Here is a 15889-nt window from a genome sequence, read left to right on the forward strand (position 1 = left end):
GAGCTTTTACTCTCCAGACTTACTGTAGGAGGTCAGTAGAAAAATGGATTGTCAGTGGGATTTTCATATATCACAACTCAGTTCTCAGTTCAGTTGCTCAGTCGTGTCCAGCTCTTTGCAACCCCATGAGCCGCAGCACACCAGGCCTCCCTGTCCATCACCAACTCCCGGAGTCCACCCAAACCCGTGTCCATTGAGTCGGTGATGCCATCCAACCATCTCGTCCTCTGTCATCCCCTTCTCCTCCTGTCCTCAATCTTTCCCAGCATCAGGGTCTTTTCCAATGAGTCAGCTCTTCGCATCAGGTTGCCAAAGTATTGAAGTTTCAGCTTCAACATCAGTCTAGCATCTGTACAAAATCTGACCCAAAGGAGGCTCAATAAAAACTATTTGCCTGCCAAGGTTTTGGTTTCAAAATCTAGTGTAACTGGATCAGTTCTATTGCTCTCTTTTTATAACAAAATTCTATAATTTATTTCATCCTGAAATGAAATCCATAAATAGACTTTACCCCACACATAATCTCAAACATCAATATGACTTAACTGTAATATAAAAAACATACCAGATTGGTGGTTGCCAGAGATGATGGTGGAGGGTGGGATAAATAGGTAGAAGAGATTATTACATATTTAAAAAAATAGAAATAAAAAAGTATACTGTAAAGTTTTTAAAAGTTCAGTACTGAAGGAGAGTAATTCATAGTAAAAATAATGTATTTCAAGATGTGAATGCTCTAAAACAAAATGATTAAGTGCTTGCTTCTGAGTTTAGAGTCACCATTAATGAGAGAGCTTTAAATTCAGACTGATACTCAGTTACTAGCATGTGTGATTAAGGGCCCAGATCCTACAATTTTTCATTAGTGATGTGATTTCCCAGAAAGTGAATGATACTTGAAAATATTCTGAACAAAGCAAAACAAATCATCCCACATTTTACACAGGAGTTTCAGTCCTAGAAAATTCAGTGTATATTCAAACTGCACAAAAATACCTTGCTTTAAAGTTAGTCTCTAAGCTCAAATAAGTTATGAATAAGATTTTCCTGTACAGTTTTGTGTCATACAGGACATTGGGAAGTATGAGGGCCTTGAAACTATTTATTACACAGGACTTTGCCACTCTTAGCAGAACAAATAGCTGGGATCTGGCACTTCTGCCCAAACATACTCCCCCAGTTCCAGGAATGCCCCCCAGTTATTGTAACAACACAGCATTCCCTTGGATTTCACAAGTTGGCAGCGCCAGTTCCCACTGAAAACCACTGCCCTAGGGCCTAGCCACCAGGGGAAAGGAAAGTGATGCAGTTATTCTGGTTCGCTGGGACACAGCTAAATATCAAGGGTACCACGAGGGAGATGAGGATAGAGATCAGTGCTTCAGAGTCTCTGTTGTGACCCTTCAGCCAAGGCACAGTTGAGTACTTGGATCAAGGAGAAGATGGCAATAACTGCAGGATGTGGGGAGAGAGGGAACCCTGTGTGGTAGGCTGTCAGGTGTGGGCGTCTTAAAGTGAACATGTTGAATGACAAATTTTAAGGATACTGACAAAGTGCTTTCTTTTCCAACAGAAACCTGTTTCCTTCAAATCTTGTGGTTGCAGCTTTCCGGACGGTAAGCTTGATGCTTTGCTAAAAATAGGAAACTTTGGGTGTTATATGTTTATAGCATATAAATTACTGCTATAGAGTTAGGTAAGGTGGAACAAGGAGGGTTGTGTGCACTTAGTATCATTGGCCTAAATTTTTATAGATGGGCCCCTGGAGTGAAAACAAAAAAAACAACAAGAAACAAAAAAATTGTCCAAAATATCCCACTAGTTCCAGCATCTTTTCGCATCACCTAGTACCCTCAAATCATGTTTTATGGAGCTATTAAATATTTTAGAATTTTAATTTTTTTAAATCTTGTTAAGTTTTTTGGCCTCATTGCACAGCCTGTGGGATCTTAGTTCCCAGACCAGGGATTGAACCTGGGCCATGGCAGTGGAAGTGCTAAATCCTGACCACTAGACTGCCAGGGGAATTCCCTAGAATTTTTTTTTTAATGCATTTTTATTTTTTTTTCTGATTATAAATATATGCTCCTTGCAAAAAAAATTAAAGTACAAAAGAATAGAAGGAAATAAAAATCACCATAATCACTACCTAGAGCTACCCATTAACATTGGTTATCATCTTTCTGGTATGTTTTTTCTATACATGTGGGTATGCATCTGCACACAGACACACACGCACACAAGATTTTAAAATAATTATACTACATACATTGTTATTATGTATACACTTATTTTTCAGTAACCAGCTCTTATTGTGAACATTTTCTCATGTTGGTAAATATCCTTCTGCATAAGTTATTGGCTGTAGTATGAACATGTCATAATTTTACTCAATCAGTCCCATGTGGGTGGCTGTTTCTAGTTTTCCCCTTACTTTAGCAATCCTGAATGTAATGTTCCTACAGCCAAGCTTTACACAGAGAAGGAATATAAAGGTCTAGATTAGATGGACTAAACTGATTGCCTATTTCACGCACTGTCTTTTCAGTTTCCACTAAGTCTTGCTCTTTAAAAAAAACAAACAAAAAAGCCCTGGGTATAAATACAACTGTGGCTTTTATGTATAATGTGAGATAGAAGACAAGAGAAAAATGAAAAGTGTCGTGGCTTTCAGTGCCTGCCACGGAAGGTGTGGGGTGGCTTTTGTACCCCCTGCCACCCTTAATCACAGGACAGCTGACCATCTCTGCCTGTCTGAAAGCTTGATAAGTCAAAGCTGAGAGAGACCAGAACTCTTTAAAGGCAGGTTCAAAGCAGAGGCCTCTGGGCCTAATGGGCCCCTTTTTAACAGTTCAAAAGCCTTGTGTCCTTAGAAGGGTGAGGAAGGGTGTCATATAACAGAGTCCACTAAACGTTAGTGCACACAGCTGCAGGGAGACACCTGTGTGTGTCAGGCAGAAGTGTGTGAAGTCAACCACAGAACCAGAGTTGGAAAGATAGTTCCCCTCTGATGAGTGGGTGTCCCAGAAGACTCAGCCAAAAAACACCATCTTGCCCCCATCCTTTGTTTTGAGGAGTGGAGGGCTGAAGGCATATTAGATGCTGAAAAGCAGTCAAGCTCAAGTAAGTTTTGGAACAGAGTGGAGCATAAATAAATTAATGAAAATAAAAGGGCACATCAAAAAAATGAACTTTAGTATTATGGAATGAATACCAAGTTTCTCCAAATAATATGAATTCTCAGCTGTTTACGATATCAGCTTGAAATTGTACAGACCTTCTCCAAGCCAGGGTCTGGGGACCGAGGAAATTCTCTCCATTCCCTTGGGTTCCTAAATAATCAGCGGTCTCCTAGAGTGCATGTTGCCCTGATCTTAAGTGACTTTGGTACAGTCCTCAGAGGCCCTTGTCCGGCCAAGCAAGTGAGGAATGCCAGCAGACCTGGAGAGAAGAGCAACGAAGTAGCAAGAGGCCCAGCAGTCCTCTGGATTCCTCTTGGGAAAGGTCTTCAGCTGTGAACTGACGGGGTTTTCTTTCTCTCACTCACAGTATGCAACTGACTACAGAGAAGTGACCTACAACACGAGCGCTGGAAAGGTGACCATTGAAAAAGTAAGGATTTTTGTGAGATCACTTACGACAAATCCTATAACACAAATAATGCTTCTGAACTCAAGGAGCATGCATGATGCTTATTTTTTTCTCAGCAGGACTGAAGACTGGGGTTTGAATCACACAGTTTAGGTTTGTTCTTTGGGCCGTTTACCATCTTTAGGATGTTCATTTCATTGAATTGAAACTAATGTCCCCTTTCTTAAAAAAAATTGTGTAACATCCCTTCTGTTTTTCTGAAATATAAATAATAGGTGATTTAACCTACCCTTGCACATAGAATTTGTCTTAGGGGTTTAACTCACTATAACCATCTTTCATTCACAAGTATGTTTTGAGTACCTGTTGTTTCTTTTGTTGTTGTCTGTGTGTTGGTTTTGTTTTGTTTTGTTTTGTTTTTGGACACACCACAAGGCATGTATGTGGGAATCTTAGTTCCCTGACCAGGGATTGAACTTGAGTCCCTTGTAGCTGAAGCACAGAGTAACCACTAGACCACCAGGGAAGTCCCTTGAGTACCTGTTGTTTACTAGACACTGAGCTAAGTCCTAGCCTTCATGCTGGAGCTGAAAGGGACAAGGGACCTCAGGGATTATTTAGTCCAGCTATGAAGCTGCCATGGGAAGAAGGAGGAACTTTGCCCTTCCCCCATCCCCCATACACCTCCCCAGGGCTAAGTGGCTCTGAGTTCTACCAGCCTGTTTTTGATTGAAGGAAAAGTTCTACTTTTTTTTTAAAAAAGTTGAAAGCTAATAATTTAGTCCCTTTCACTTCATCTTGCAGATGAAGCATCTGAAGCTCAGAGAAGTTATTTTAATATCGCCGGGACTAGAGCTCAGACTAGAATGATGGTAAAAATGCTCTTTCAGTTTTTACCACACTGACATGTTTCCTATTCAGAATTTCATAATGTGTTGTGATGGAATAAAATGTTTGTCTAACATATATGCTTACAGTAATGAGATTCAGTACTGCTGGGAAAAAATAAAGAACACATTATATTTATACATTTTAAGTTGGTGATTTAGGAAAGAATATCCTGAAAATATCCATATTGATTCTGAACATCATTTTTGAAATTTGTCAGTGAGGAGACTATGGTAAGAACCTAGCAACAAAGAATTAGTAGCCAAAGATAGAATCACTGACTTTTTTTTTTTTTTTTTTTTGCCACGCCCTTGAGGCTTATGGGATCTTAGTTCCCTGACCAGGGATTGAACCGGGGCCTACAGCAGTGAAAGCACTGAATCCTAATCAGTAGACCATCAGGGAATTCCTTACAATCATTGACTCTTGATCTGAAGGACCTTTTCACCAATCAGCTTGTCTTTTAAAGTGAAGTGAAGTGAAAGTCGCTCAGTCGTGTCTGATTCTTTGCAACCCCATGGACTATACATGGGATTCTCTAGGCCAGAATACTGGAGCGTGTAGCCTTTCCCTTCTCCGGGGGTCTTCCCAACCCAGGGATCGAACCCAGGTCTCCCGCATTGCAGGCAGATTCTTTACCAACTAAGCCACAAGGGAAACCCTGTCTTTTAAAAGCAACCCTTTGAAATGATTGTCCAACCTCTACCTGAGCACATCCAGTGAGGAGAGGCTCAGTACTTTCTGCTTCAACCTATGCCCATTCCCAAAGCTTTCACAGTTAACAAGTAGGTGAAAATCCTGTTTGTTGACTTTCCAAATCCTGAGACTCCATCTCCCCTTGAGTTTCCGGCCCCTTGATCTGTGAAATCACTTAGTGTTAGAGGAAATATGAGCCTTTCCTCTTTCTGAGCACACTGTTTCAGTCTGACAGAGACCTGAGCAAATGCATTCTTTAGTCCTCACTCATCTGTTGTAAACTTAGACCCTGTGTCCCCTCTGATCCTACAGATCCCCATTGGCACCGAAATTGAAGGGATGAACATTTTAGGATTGGTCCTTTTTGCCCTGGTATTAGGAGTGGCCCTGAAGAAACTCGGCTCTGAAGGAGAAGAGCTCATTCGTTTTTTCAATGCCTTCAATGAGGCGACCATGGTGCTGGTGTCATGGATTATGTGGTGAGTGTCACCCTACCACCCACTCTCTCACTCATTTCTCCTGCCATCCAGAAAAGAACCCCACTTAGCTGTTCTAGGTCACCCCGTGGGGCCACCCGGCCCAGTGCTGTCTGTGGATGGTGTACCACTACCAGTCTTGGTATAAGGGTTGAAGGATCTCAGAGAAATAAGCATGTACCATGGTTACTGGTCACTTGCTTGTCACCCATAGTGACCCCTGGGGTTCTGTCATTGATGATTTATCGATGAGTCTCACCATTATTCTTGCCACATCTTGTGGGGCAATGAATTCCATATAAAATAAGGCTTATTTCTCTTTGCCGCTGCTGCTGCTAAGTCGCTTCAGTCATGTCCGACTCTGTGTGACCCCATAGATGGCAGCCCACCAGGCTCCCCCGTCCCTGGGATTCTCCAGGCAAGAACACTGGAGTGGGTTGCCATTTCCTTCTCCAATGCATGAAAGTGAAAAGTGAAAGTGAAGTCGCTCAGTCATGTCCGACTCTTTGTGATCCTATGGACTCCAGCCTACCAGGCTCCTCCGTCCATGGGATTTTCCAGGCAAGAGTACTGGAATAGGGTGCCATGAAGGGCCCCTTACTATAGTATTACAACATGGAGAACAAATCCATCTTTACCCCATACGTACAGGTAAACATGGAATGCTCTTTACATGAATGTCTCTTTATATAATAGCAATGAAAGGGTACTTGTTTAATAAAAACCACCAGATTGACTTCTGGCTAACAAGGAAAAATTTGACAAGATCTCTCAAAGTAACTTCTCAGAAATCATACCAATGCCAATGCTTCAGTAAGCGTTATCCTGCTGTTTTACTGAAGCCAGACTTTGTGGGCTTTAGTTTCTACCCACTCATTGTTGAGACACTAGTTTATCTTTTCATACACAAAACTTGTTCCTTATTGTCAACCCTTAAATATCCTAGGATGTCTCTCAGATGATACTGGGATGGCAGCTGGACTGATTTTAAGAGAGAAGCCTGGAATTTAGTAGGAAAGCTTGAGATTGGTTGGGAAACCAAGTTCAGAGCCTCCACTAGTACTGCTTATCCTGCTTGACCGAGTTTTCTTGCTCAGTCCCAAACTCCAGAGTCTGAGTCTGCATCAGAAACATGACACTTCATATGACTCCTGTTGTTCTGGCAGAAAAATATTCCCAGAAAGGAAAAAGTGTTTTCATCCTGTCAGGTTCTTTCCCTGGCTTATTTTTTTCAGTCTGAAATCCTCCCAAAGGTCGGATTAAAGGAAACTGTGCAGGAAAGTGATGTTCCTATGTGAAAGCATTTGTTTTCAATCTGAAACCAATTTACAGTCATTCCTTCAACATGACGTGTTAGTTACAGAAACAGACATTTGGAAAGGCAGACCCGGCTGAGTGTCTTCACTGCAGTAGGATATCTGTTGCCCAGAAAGTGCATCCCACACAGAACTGGGGTTTAGGATGCCTTAACTGATTAAAGGGCTTCCCTGGTGGTTCAGTGGTAAAGAATCTGCAAAGCAGGAGACACAGGTTCGATCCCTGGGTAGGGAAGATATCCTGGAGGAGGCCATGGCAACCCACTTCAGTATTCTTGCCTGGAAAATTCCATGGACAGAGGAGCTTGGCAGGCTACAGTCCATGGAATCCCTAAAGAGTCTGACATGACTTATTAACTAGAACGTATACAAGTACACACACATAACTGGTTAAAGGATCTCCCCCAGGTGTGGGAGGGTCTTCAGTAGCAGCTCTTTCTTTCCTTCACTAATTACCTACTATAATATCAGGCACCTGCCTAGTCTGTACTGTTCATAGAAATAATTTCTCAGTAGATGGTCAGCAAACCTTGCAGGCATGTGGTCTCTGTCATAGCTGCCAGTGGTGCCATCCCAGGACAAAAACAGTCATAGGCAATTTATAAATCAATGAACTCGGCTGTATTCCAGTAAAACTCATGGTGCCAACCCATGCATTAAACTGTCCAGGGAGGAAGGAGGAAAGGGAGTCCTCTGAAAGTATTAGAAAAAAATACAGGGGTAGAGAAAGTCCTCCTACACAAAATACAGAAAGGAAAAGCCATAAAAAGATGCTAAATTTGATTTCACCAGAATATAAAAATGTTTGCATGCAAAGGAAACCTTGGATGAGGTTATAAGACAAGACACTTATTGAAAAAAAGTGATACATATTTACATATAGTCTCTATACACACACACACACACACACACACACAAACACACTCACACTCAAAGCATTGGGATTGAAAAGACTGGTACAAGTTCACAAAACGTTCATCTTTTTGTAGTGAAATTAACAGAGAACTTGAGAATAAGTGTTAAAAATCTTTTATAGCAGTTTCATATTCTTCAGCATCCAAGCCATGATCATTGTTCTATTTTTGTGTGTGTGCATGTGTCTTTTCTAAGAATGCTGGCCCATGACCAACTAGGTAGAAATGAACCAGTCTTTCACCAAAGATAGTTTGAGAAGAACTAATATAAAGAGCCTTGACTACTGAAAAAGAAAAAGACTGAATAAACTCTTAGAAAATGAACAAAGGAAATGAGCAGGGAATGCATGGAAGAGGAAACCTGAATGACCAATAAACGTTTTAAGGGATGGCCAATTTATTAGAAATCAGGGAAGTGAAAGCTTGGTTCTATCAGGCACCGACAAGGGTGAAGTTACAGCAGCGCTATTTTTTTTTTCCTTTGGAATTTGAGGAATTTTTATTTTCATTTATCTGTATTTCCCACTTTCAACACTAAAAACCTGTTTCTTTTTTATTGAGATTGATTTAGTTGATTTAGGGCTTCCCTGGTGGCTCAGCTGGTAAAGAATCCGCCTGCAATGCAAGAGACCTGGGTTTGATCCCTAGGTTGGGAAGATCCCCTGGAGAAGGGAACAGCTACCTACTCCAGTATTCTGGTCTGAAGAATAGTCCATGGGGTTGCAAAGAGTTGGGCACGACTGAGTGACTTTCACTTAATCACTAATAGTTGATTTATGATGTTATATTAGTTTCAGGTATATAGCATGGTGGTTCAAAGTCTTTATAGATTATATTCCATATATGGTTACTATAAAATACTGGCTATCTTCCCAGTATTTTGGCTATTGTGCTGTACAATGTACCCTTTATTAGCAGCACTATTGATGTTCTTTGTTGTGGGGAGCTGTCTTGTGTGCCATAGTTATTTAGGCATATCCTTGGCCTGTAGCCCCTAGATGCCAATAGCACCCCCTACCAAAGCTGTGAGAACCAAAACTGTCTCCAGATATTACTTAATGTCCCCTGGGGACAAAATCATCATTGGATTAGAAGCAGTGGTGCAGGGGGAGAAGGTAACGGCACCCCACTCCAGTACTCTTGCCTGGAAAACCCCATGGATGGAGGAGCCTGGTAGGCTGCAGTCCATGGGGTCGCTAAGAGTTGGACACGACTGAGCGACTTCACTTTCACTTTTCACTTTCATGCATTGGAGAAGGAAATGGCAACCCACTCCAGTGTTCTTGTCTGGAGAATCCCAGGGACGGGGGATCCTGGTGGGCTGCCGTCTGTGGAGTTGCAGAGTCAGACACGACTGAAGCGACTTAGCAGCAGCAGTGGTGCAGGAAAAGGATTATTCTCCTAGAAGCCACTGGGAACATGAATTAGAACAGCCACATTGGAGAACAATTTGTCAGGATCTACTAAACTTTAAAACACACCCCATGACTCAGTAGCCCCACTTCATGGTGTCTCTACCTGGAGAACATAGGCATGTGGGCACAAAGAGGCCTGTTTGCAGTGTTCTGTGTGGTGATGAAAACCTGGGAATAATTTAAATGCTCATCAGTAGGGCAATGCAAATAATCTATAGTGTAGTTCTGAGGATGCTATTTTAAAAGAATGAGATAAAGGTGGAATCAACCCAAATGTCCATTGACAAATTGAATGGATAAGGAAAATGTGGGATATGCATACAATGGAATATTATTCAGCCTTAAGAAGGAGTGAAATTCTGAAAAGTGCTATAATATAGAGGAACCTTAAAGACATGAATGGGTTGACATGCTCTCCTTCAGGGGATCTTTCCAACCCAGGGATCAAACCTGGGTCTCCTGCATTGCAGGCTGATTCTTTACTGTCTGAGCCACCAGGGAAGCCGCAAGTGAAATAAGCCAGACACAAGGGGGCTAAAATTGTATTATTCCATTTATAAGGGCACCTTGAATAGTCAAATTCATAGAGACTGAAAGTAGAACAGTGGTCTCTGAAAGCAGCAGTGAGGGGGAACATGGGATTATTATTTATTGAATACAGAGTTTCTGTTTGCGATGATGAGAAAGTTCTGGAGGTGGATAGCAGTGAAAGTTGCACAAGACTTTGAATATACTGATGTCACCAAACTGTACACTTAAAATGGTTAATATGGTCAGTTTTATGTTATGCATACTTTACCATGATTAAAGAAAAAGACCAGAATGAGGTAGATGTCTATGTATTGATATGAAAAGGTCTCAAAGACATAATAGGGAGTTTAAAAAACACATGCATATTTAAACACATGTATCTAAAAGAATAGGAAGTGGGACTGGTTACCAGAGGAGAGGGCTGGCTTGAGGATAGGGCCTAAAGATTTTGGTCTTAGCAATCATGTTTTAATTTTTTGAAAGGAGAATATATTTTTGTATTACTATAGGATTTAAAAATAATAATACTTCTTAGAACACCTCTGGGAAGAAGTCTTAAGAAACCAGTGACACTGGCTATCTCTCCTTGGAAGGAAACCTGGTAGTTGGGAGGACAGAGGTGGCAGGTAGACTGCATCCTTTTGTATCCTTTGAAATTTGAACCGTGTGACATTATTGTCTATATAATTAAAATTTATAAATAAAGTCAATAGTTATAAAATTCATCTTCAGCTCAGTCCAGTCGCTCAGTCATGTCCAACTCTGTGACCCCATGGACTGTGGCATGCCATGATTCCCTGTCCATCACCAACTCCCAGAGCTTACTCAAACTCATGTCCAATGAGTCAGTGATGCCATCCAACTATCTCATCCTCTGTCGTCCCCTTCTCCTCCTGCCTTCTGTCTTTCCCAGCATCAGGGAGTCAGTTCAATGAGCCAGTTCAAACCAGTCAGTCCAATGAGTCAGTTCTTCACATCAGGTGGCCAAAGTATTGAAGCTTCAGCATCAGTCCCTCCAATGAGTGTTCAGGACTGATTTCCTTCAGGATTGACTGGTTTGATCTCCTTGGAGTCCAAGGAGCTCTCAAGAGTCTTCTCCAACACCACAGTTCAAAAGCATCAATTTTTCGGCGATCAGACTCTTTATGGTCCAGCTCTCACATCCATACATGACCACTGGAAAAACCGTAGCTTTGACTAGACGGACCTTTGTCAGCAATGTTTCTGCTTTTTAATATTTTTAAAATTCATCCTCAGTTAAGCTCAAAACAGCAGACTTTTGTCCTTTGTAGCTCCCATAGTTCATTTCCTCCCTTTCTTCCTCCCACCCGGCCATTAAAAAAATCTTCACACTCCAAGAGTGTTCTCAGAAGGTCATTGTTAGTGACTTTCTCCCATGGAATCATGTTTTCCAATCCACAAAGAATTTGAAACTTCACAAAAGTCCCAGCTTTGGCTCAATTCTGTATCACAGCAATTCTGCAAAATGTAATAGGTGTTAGTCTTTTGTGTTTCTGAGTTCTCAGAGCAAGCCTGAGCAAAGCTGAAAGTCAGGCCCACAGTCGCAGAGGCTTATAATCTCAAAGAGTTCCTTCCACTTGGGAGCCCACGTGGTTGGTAGCATCCAGTTGTTAAGAACATACAATATCCAAGGGGAAAGAAGTCTGGGTCTCGTCCTGACTCCACACCCACGATGAGTGATCCTGTTAATTTTACTCAGTTTCATGGCCTGTAAAATAGGCACGGCATACCCCCATCCTTTTCTGTTTCTCAGGGTCATCCCAGGGAGAGATGAAAACCACCTAGCTGAGAGTCCGCAAATCCCATGTCAGGAAGGGCCTGCATCTCTCAGCCCCAGCATCCTCACCCTTGCTTACCTGTGCCCTGTGCTCATATCCTAGGTACGTACCTGTGGGCATCATGTTCCTGGTTGGAAGCAAGATTGTAGAAATGAAGGACATCATCATGCTGGTGACCAGCCTGGGGAAATACATCTTCACGTCTATATTGGGCCATTTTATTCACGGAGGAATTGTTCTGCCACTTATTTATTTTGTCTTCACAAGAAAAAACCCATTCAGGTTCCTCCTGGGCCTCCTCACACCGTTTGCAACAGCATTTGCCACCTGCTCCAGGTGAGTGGCTTTCAGGTGCCCTTGGCTGCCCTTGAGCTTGGAACCAGATGAGCCCGTGGTGGATGCACAGCTAGCATCTTGACAAATTTTAGTTTCTTGAAAACTCTAAATTGGTTTCATCTGATTTTTTTGCATCGCCAGCCCCATAGCTCTTAGGGAAGTAGATTTTTAGGATTGCCAGAATGAGAGATTGCCTCATTCCCTTCTCCTTCTTGCTTCTTAGAGGTCAGTTAGATCATAATTTTACCCAGCTATGGGTCCTCACCCTAACAAGACCTCAGCCTGAGTAAAAGAAGACAACCACTTGACTCAAAACGCATTGCAGGAAAGTTTCTAGAATGATACCTGCTCAGTTCTCCCTTTGGATGGGTGAATTAGGAAATAAGACCAAGACATAAGGCATCCTGGTGAGGGGTGTGTGCTCAGCTCTCTAGGAGTACACAATATTGTGGGATTATCTAATTTACCACAAAAGATGGACCTTGTCATGGCTGATATTCTTCCAGAAAAACACTGGGCTTTCCAAATACAAAGAAAACTTTGAAAGGATGGCAGCACATTGTTTGATTCACACATTTAGTTTCTGCCTCTCTGCTGCCTGTTTCCCACCATCCTGCCCTGCAGTGTCTATGACCGGGTTGTGGTGTGGAAGGAATGAAGGAGGTAAGTTTCTCCAGCTTTGGCAGAAACCAGCCTACTTCAGCTATGCCAGCCACAGGCTGCAGAGTCTGCAGAACCCACTGTGGGGAGCGGGTCTTATCCTTCGTTATCTTGGGATGCAGTTCCTCTTTCCAAACTCTCAGAGCCATTTCGTCTTCTCTTTTTTTGGCCACACTCCCACAGCACGCGGAACTTCCCTGAACAGGGATTGAACTCATGTCCCCTGCAGTGGGAGCACAGGGCCCTAACCCCAGACCACCAGGGAAGTCCTGTCAGAGCCATTTCTGCTTCTTGGCGTAGAAGAAAAAACATAGTTTGCCTTTTACTTTTTGGAGGGGAACATGTTCAAGAGAGGAGATGCATGTGTAGAGTAAATAGTTCTTTGTTTTCTTGAGAATACTTTGCATTGTGAGACAATGTGAGGTTCTTGGGAAGTCTGGAACGGGTATATCCAGGTGAAGAATAACTAAGTCTAGAAAGCCCAGTTTTGAACACTTTGGGAAAGCAATTGACATAACCCCATGTGTGACAGAAACTCTGCAACAATTCTGATTTTTCTTTTCTTTCAAGGGGAGAGTGCCATAACCTAGGATGGTGCTAATTGCTCTATTCCTGGGTCTGAGCTGAGTAATAGGTTAGCCTGGTCACGAAGAACTATTCTCTTATTTGGTTGTTTGCATTTCCCAGCTCAGCAACCCTTCCCTCTATGATGAAGTGCATTGAAGAAAACAATGGTGTAGACAAGAGGATCAGCCGGTTCATTCTCCCCATCGGGGCCACTGTGAACATGGATGGCGCAGCCATCTTCCAGTGCGTGGCCGCAGTGTTCATTGCCCAGCTCAACAACGTGGAGCTGAGAGCTGGACAGATTTTCACCATTCTGTAAGTTCCGTATTCTTTCCTTCACCTTTAGGCCTGGTTTAAACTTTGAGATTTTTTTATTGTGATTTCCTTTGAAAAACTTCATGAATACAATCTTACCCTGACTCGGGCATCTCACTTGTAAATGAGGACAGCATGAATTCATTACTTGAAGAAAGTGGATCCTCTCTCAAGGGTGTAGTCGACAGACTAGGGTTGTGTGGTTTTCAGTTCCAAGCCATGGCTGCCATGTTCTGCATGTCTCTGCGTCCCCTTGGTGCTCTGGGCTCATGGGTGATCCTGCTGTCCCATCCCCTAGAGTGACGGCCACAGCGTCCAGTGTTGGAGCAGCAGGCGTGCCCGCTGGAGGGGTCCTCACCATCGCCATTATCCTGGAGGCCATCGGGCTGCCCACTCATGACCTCTCTCTGATCCTGGCTGTGGACTGGATTGTGTAAGTAGCAAGTCTTAAGGGCACTGAATAAAAGAAAGTCTGTATTGAGCTCCGTAGGAGCTTGGCACTGGCCCGGGGCATGCAGAGAAACTTAAAACATGCCATTACTGAGAACTTGCTTAGAACATTCAGAAAAGTCAGAGGCCCAAGCATCTGTGGAGATTGTTGGCTGCATAGGGGTCATAACCATTGGAGCAGTGAATCTTCGGGAATGATTGTTCTTGGCTTGGAATGTCCAAGGAGTGATTTCTGTAAGGGGAGAAAAGATGAGCACTGCTAATGCACGGGCCTGGGCTTGGGCTCAGGGGCAGAGTTAGAAAGGAGCTGTGATCTCGGTAACCATCACCAGGGCTCCTGTAAAGACGCAGAAGTTTCTAATTGTTGCTGCCTTGAGTCCCATGACACTTTTCTCAGATACAAACAATACCTGTATCACAGGGAAGGTCAGTGAGGGACTGATGTTGGACAGTAGGTAGAGCACGTGAATAAGAAATGAGCCCTGAAAAAAAAAAAAGAATCGAGCCCTGGAGCCTGGGTTCACATCATTTACTAGTGTGATATGAACTGTCTGTGATTTAGTCTGCCAGTCTGTGAAAAGGGGATAAGAACAGAGCCCTACAGCAGAGTTGTAGTGGAGACTAAGCGAGTTAGCACATGCGCAGCACATGGAAGAGCGTTCAGTCAGCACTGGGGAAGACAATCCTGGCCAGGCTGGTCAGAGCTGGGTGTGGATATCCTGACCATGAGAGCCTGGCCCTGGGCTGGTGGATCTGCCCACGGTGGTTAGGAGTGCTGGGTTCCAACCTTATTTTTAAGCCCTGGAAACTTGAAGGGACTTCTCAGAATTCCTTGAGCTCCTTGGCGGTGAAAAGTGCTTTGGAGATGCTGAACAGTGCTGTGCAGTGTTCAGACAGCACATCGGAGGGACTCAGTCCCTGTGGTGGTGAGTAAGAGGGACCAGGGCAGAGTGTCAGAGGCCCCACCTCCTTCCTCACCAGCTCCCCTCCATGGGGAAGGCAGGCGTTTAAGGGGTGCTTGGTCGGGACGAGGGAGGTCTGGCACAAAGCAAGCTGCCCAAGTGAGACCCCCACCACCCACAACCTCTGATTCCACAACTCTCAGCTTCTCCAGCACCTCAGGCAAGTTCCTATTTTCCCTCCTTCTTCAGAATGAGCATGATACTTCCTCTGAGCCCCAGGGAGGGGTGCTGGTTGTTGGGATCTGGGAAGACAAAGCTTCTGGAAAGGGCAGTGCCGTTCTCTGTGAGATGGTATTTGCCAACAGCCATGGGAAGCACATGAAGGTTACAGTTCAGTAGAGATGCAGTGTGGACGTGAGACCAAGAGGGAGGTTCCCACAGGGTAACGGTGAGTGGCAGGGAAGCTGGACCCAGGACCGAATATGCACCATCACCCCAATTGTGTGTGGGTACTTAGTCGCTCAGTCATGTCTGACTCTTTGCGACCCCGTGGGCTGTAGCTTGCCAGGCTCCTCTGTCCATGGGGATTCTCCAGGCAAGAACACTGGAGTGGATTGTCAGTCCCTTCTCCAGGGGATCTTCCCAACCCAGGGATCAAATCCAGGTCTTCTGCACTGCAGGGAGATTCTTTACCATCTGAGCCACCAGGGAAGCACTCGTCATCCCAGTTACTTATAACTTTTACACAACGATGTCTCACACATGAAGTGCACACATAGGGAGATTTCTGGAAGGAAACAGATCCAGATGTCACTACTGGTTCACTCAGGGGTGCAGAGGATGGTGGGGAGTGACTTTTGATTTTTCCTTTATACTTCTCTTCTCCCCAAGTTTTCTACAATGAGTGGGTCTGGTAGTTTCATAAGAATGAAAAATATTTGGAGAAAATCAGTTTAGCATCAAGCAGCACCCCATATCCTTAGCTTGCCCTCCCTCAGGGTCACAGCCTCCTGGTACCTCGGCCTGCAGTGAC

The 15889-nt window shown here is 43.6% G+C and overlaps 1 protein-coding gene across 1 annotated transcript in view; it reads left to right on the forward strand.

The window, feature by feature from the left end:
• Nucleotides 1–15889, forward strand: part of SLC1A4 (solute carrier family 1 member 4) — a 30044-nt gene that overhangs the window by 11251 nt on the left and 2904 nt on the right. Inside the window, exons 2-7 of the mRNA XM_027555636.1 lie at nt 1574–1616; nt 3550–3612; nt 5488–5654; nt 11729–11962; nt 13310–13504; nt 13803–13937. Of these exons, the coding sequence (XP_027411437.1) occupies nt 1574–1616; nt 3550–3612; nt 5488–5654; nt 11729–11962; nt 13310–13504; nt 13803–13937 (837 nt within the window). The remainder of the gene's footprint in view (nt 1–1573; nt 1617–3549; nt 3613–5487; nt 5655–11728; nt 11963–13309; nt 13505–13802; nt 13938–15889) is intronic.

This window comes from Bos indicus x Bos taurus, chromosome 11 (assembly GCF_003369695.1).
Source record: "Bos indicus x Bos taurus breed Angus x Brahman F1 hybrid chromosome 11, Bos_hybrid_MaternalHap_v2.0, whole genome shotgun sequence".
NCBI classification, from domain to species: Eukaryota; Metazoa; Chordata; class Mammalia; order Artiodactyla; family Bovidae; genus Bos; species Bos indicus x Bos taurus.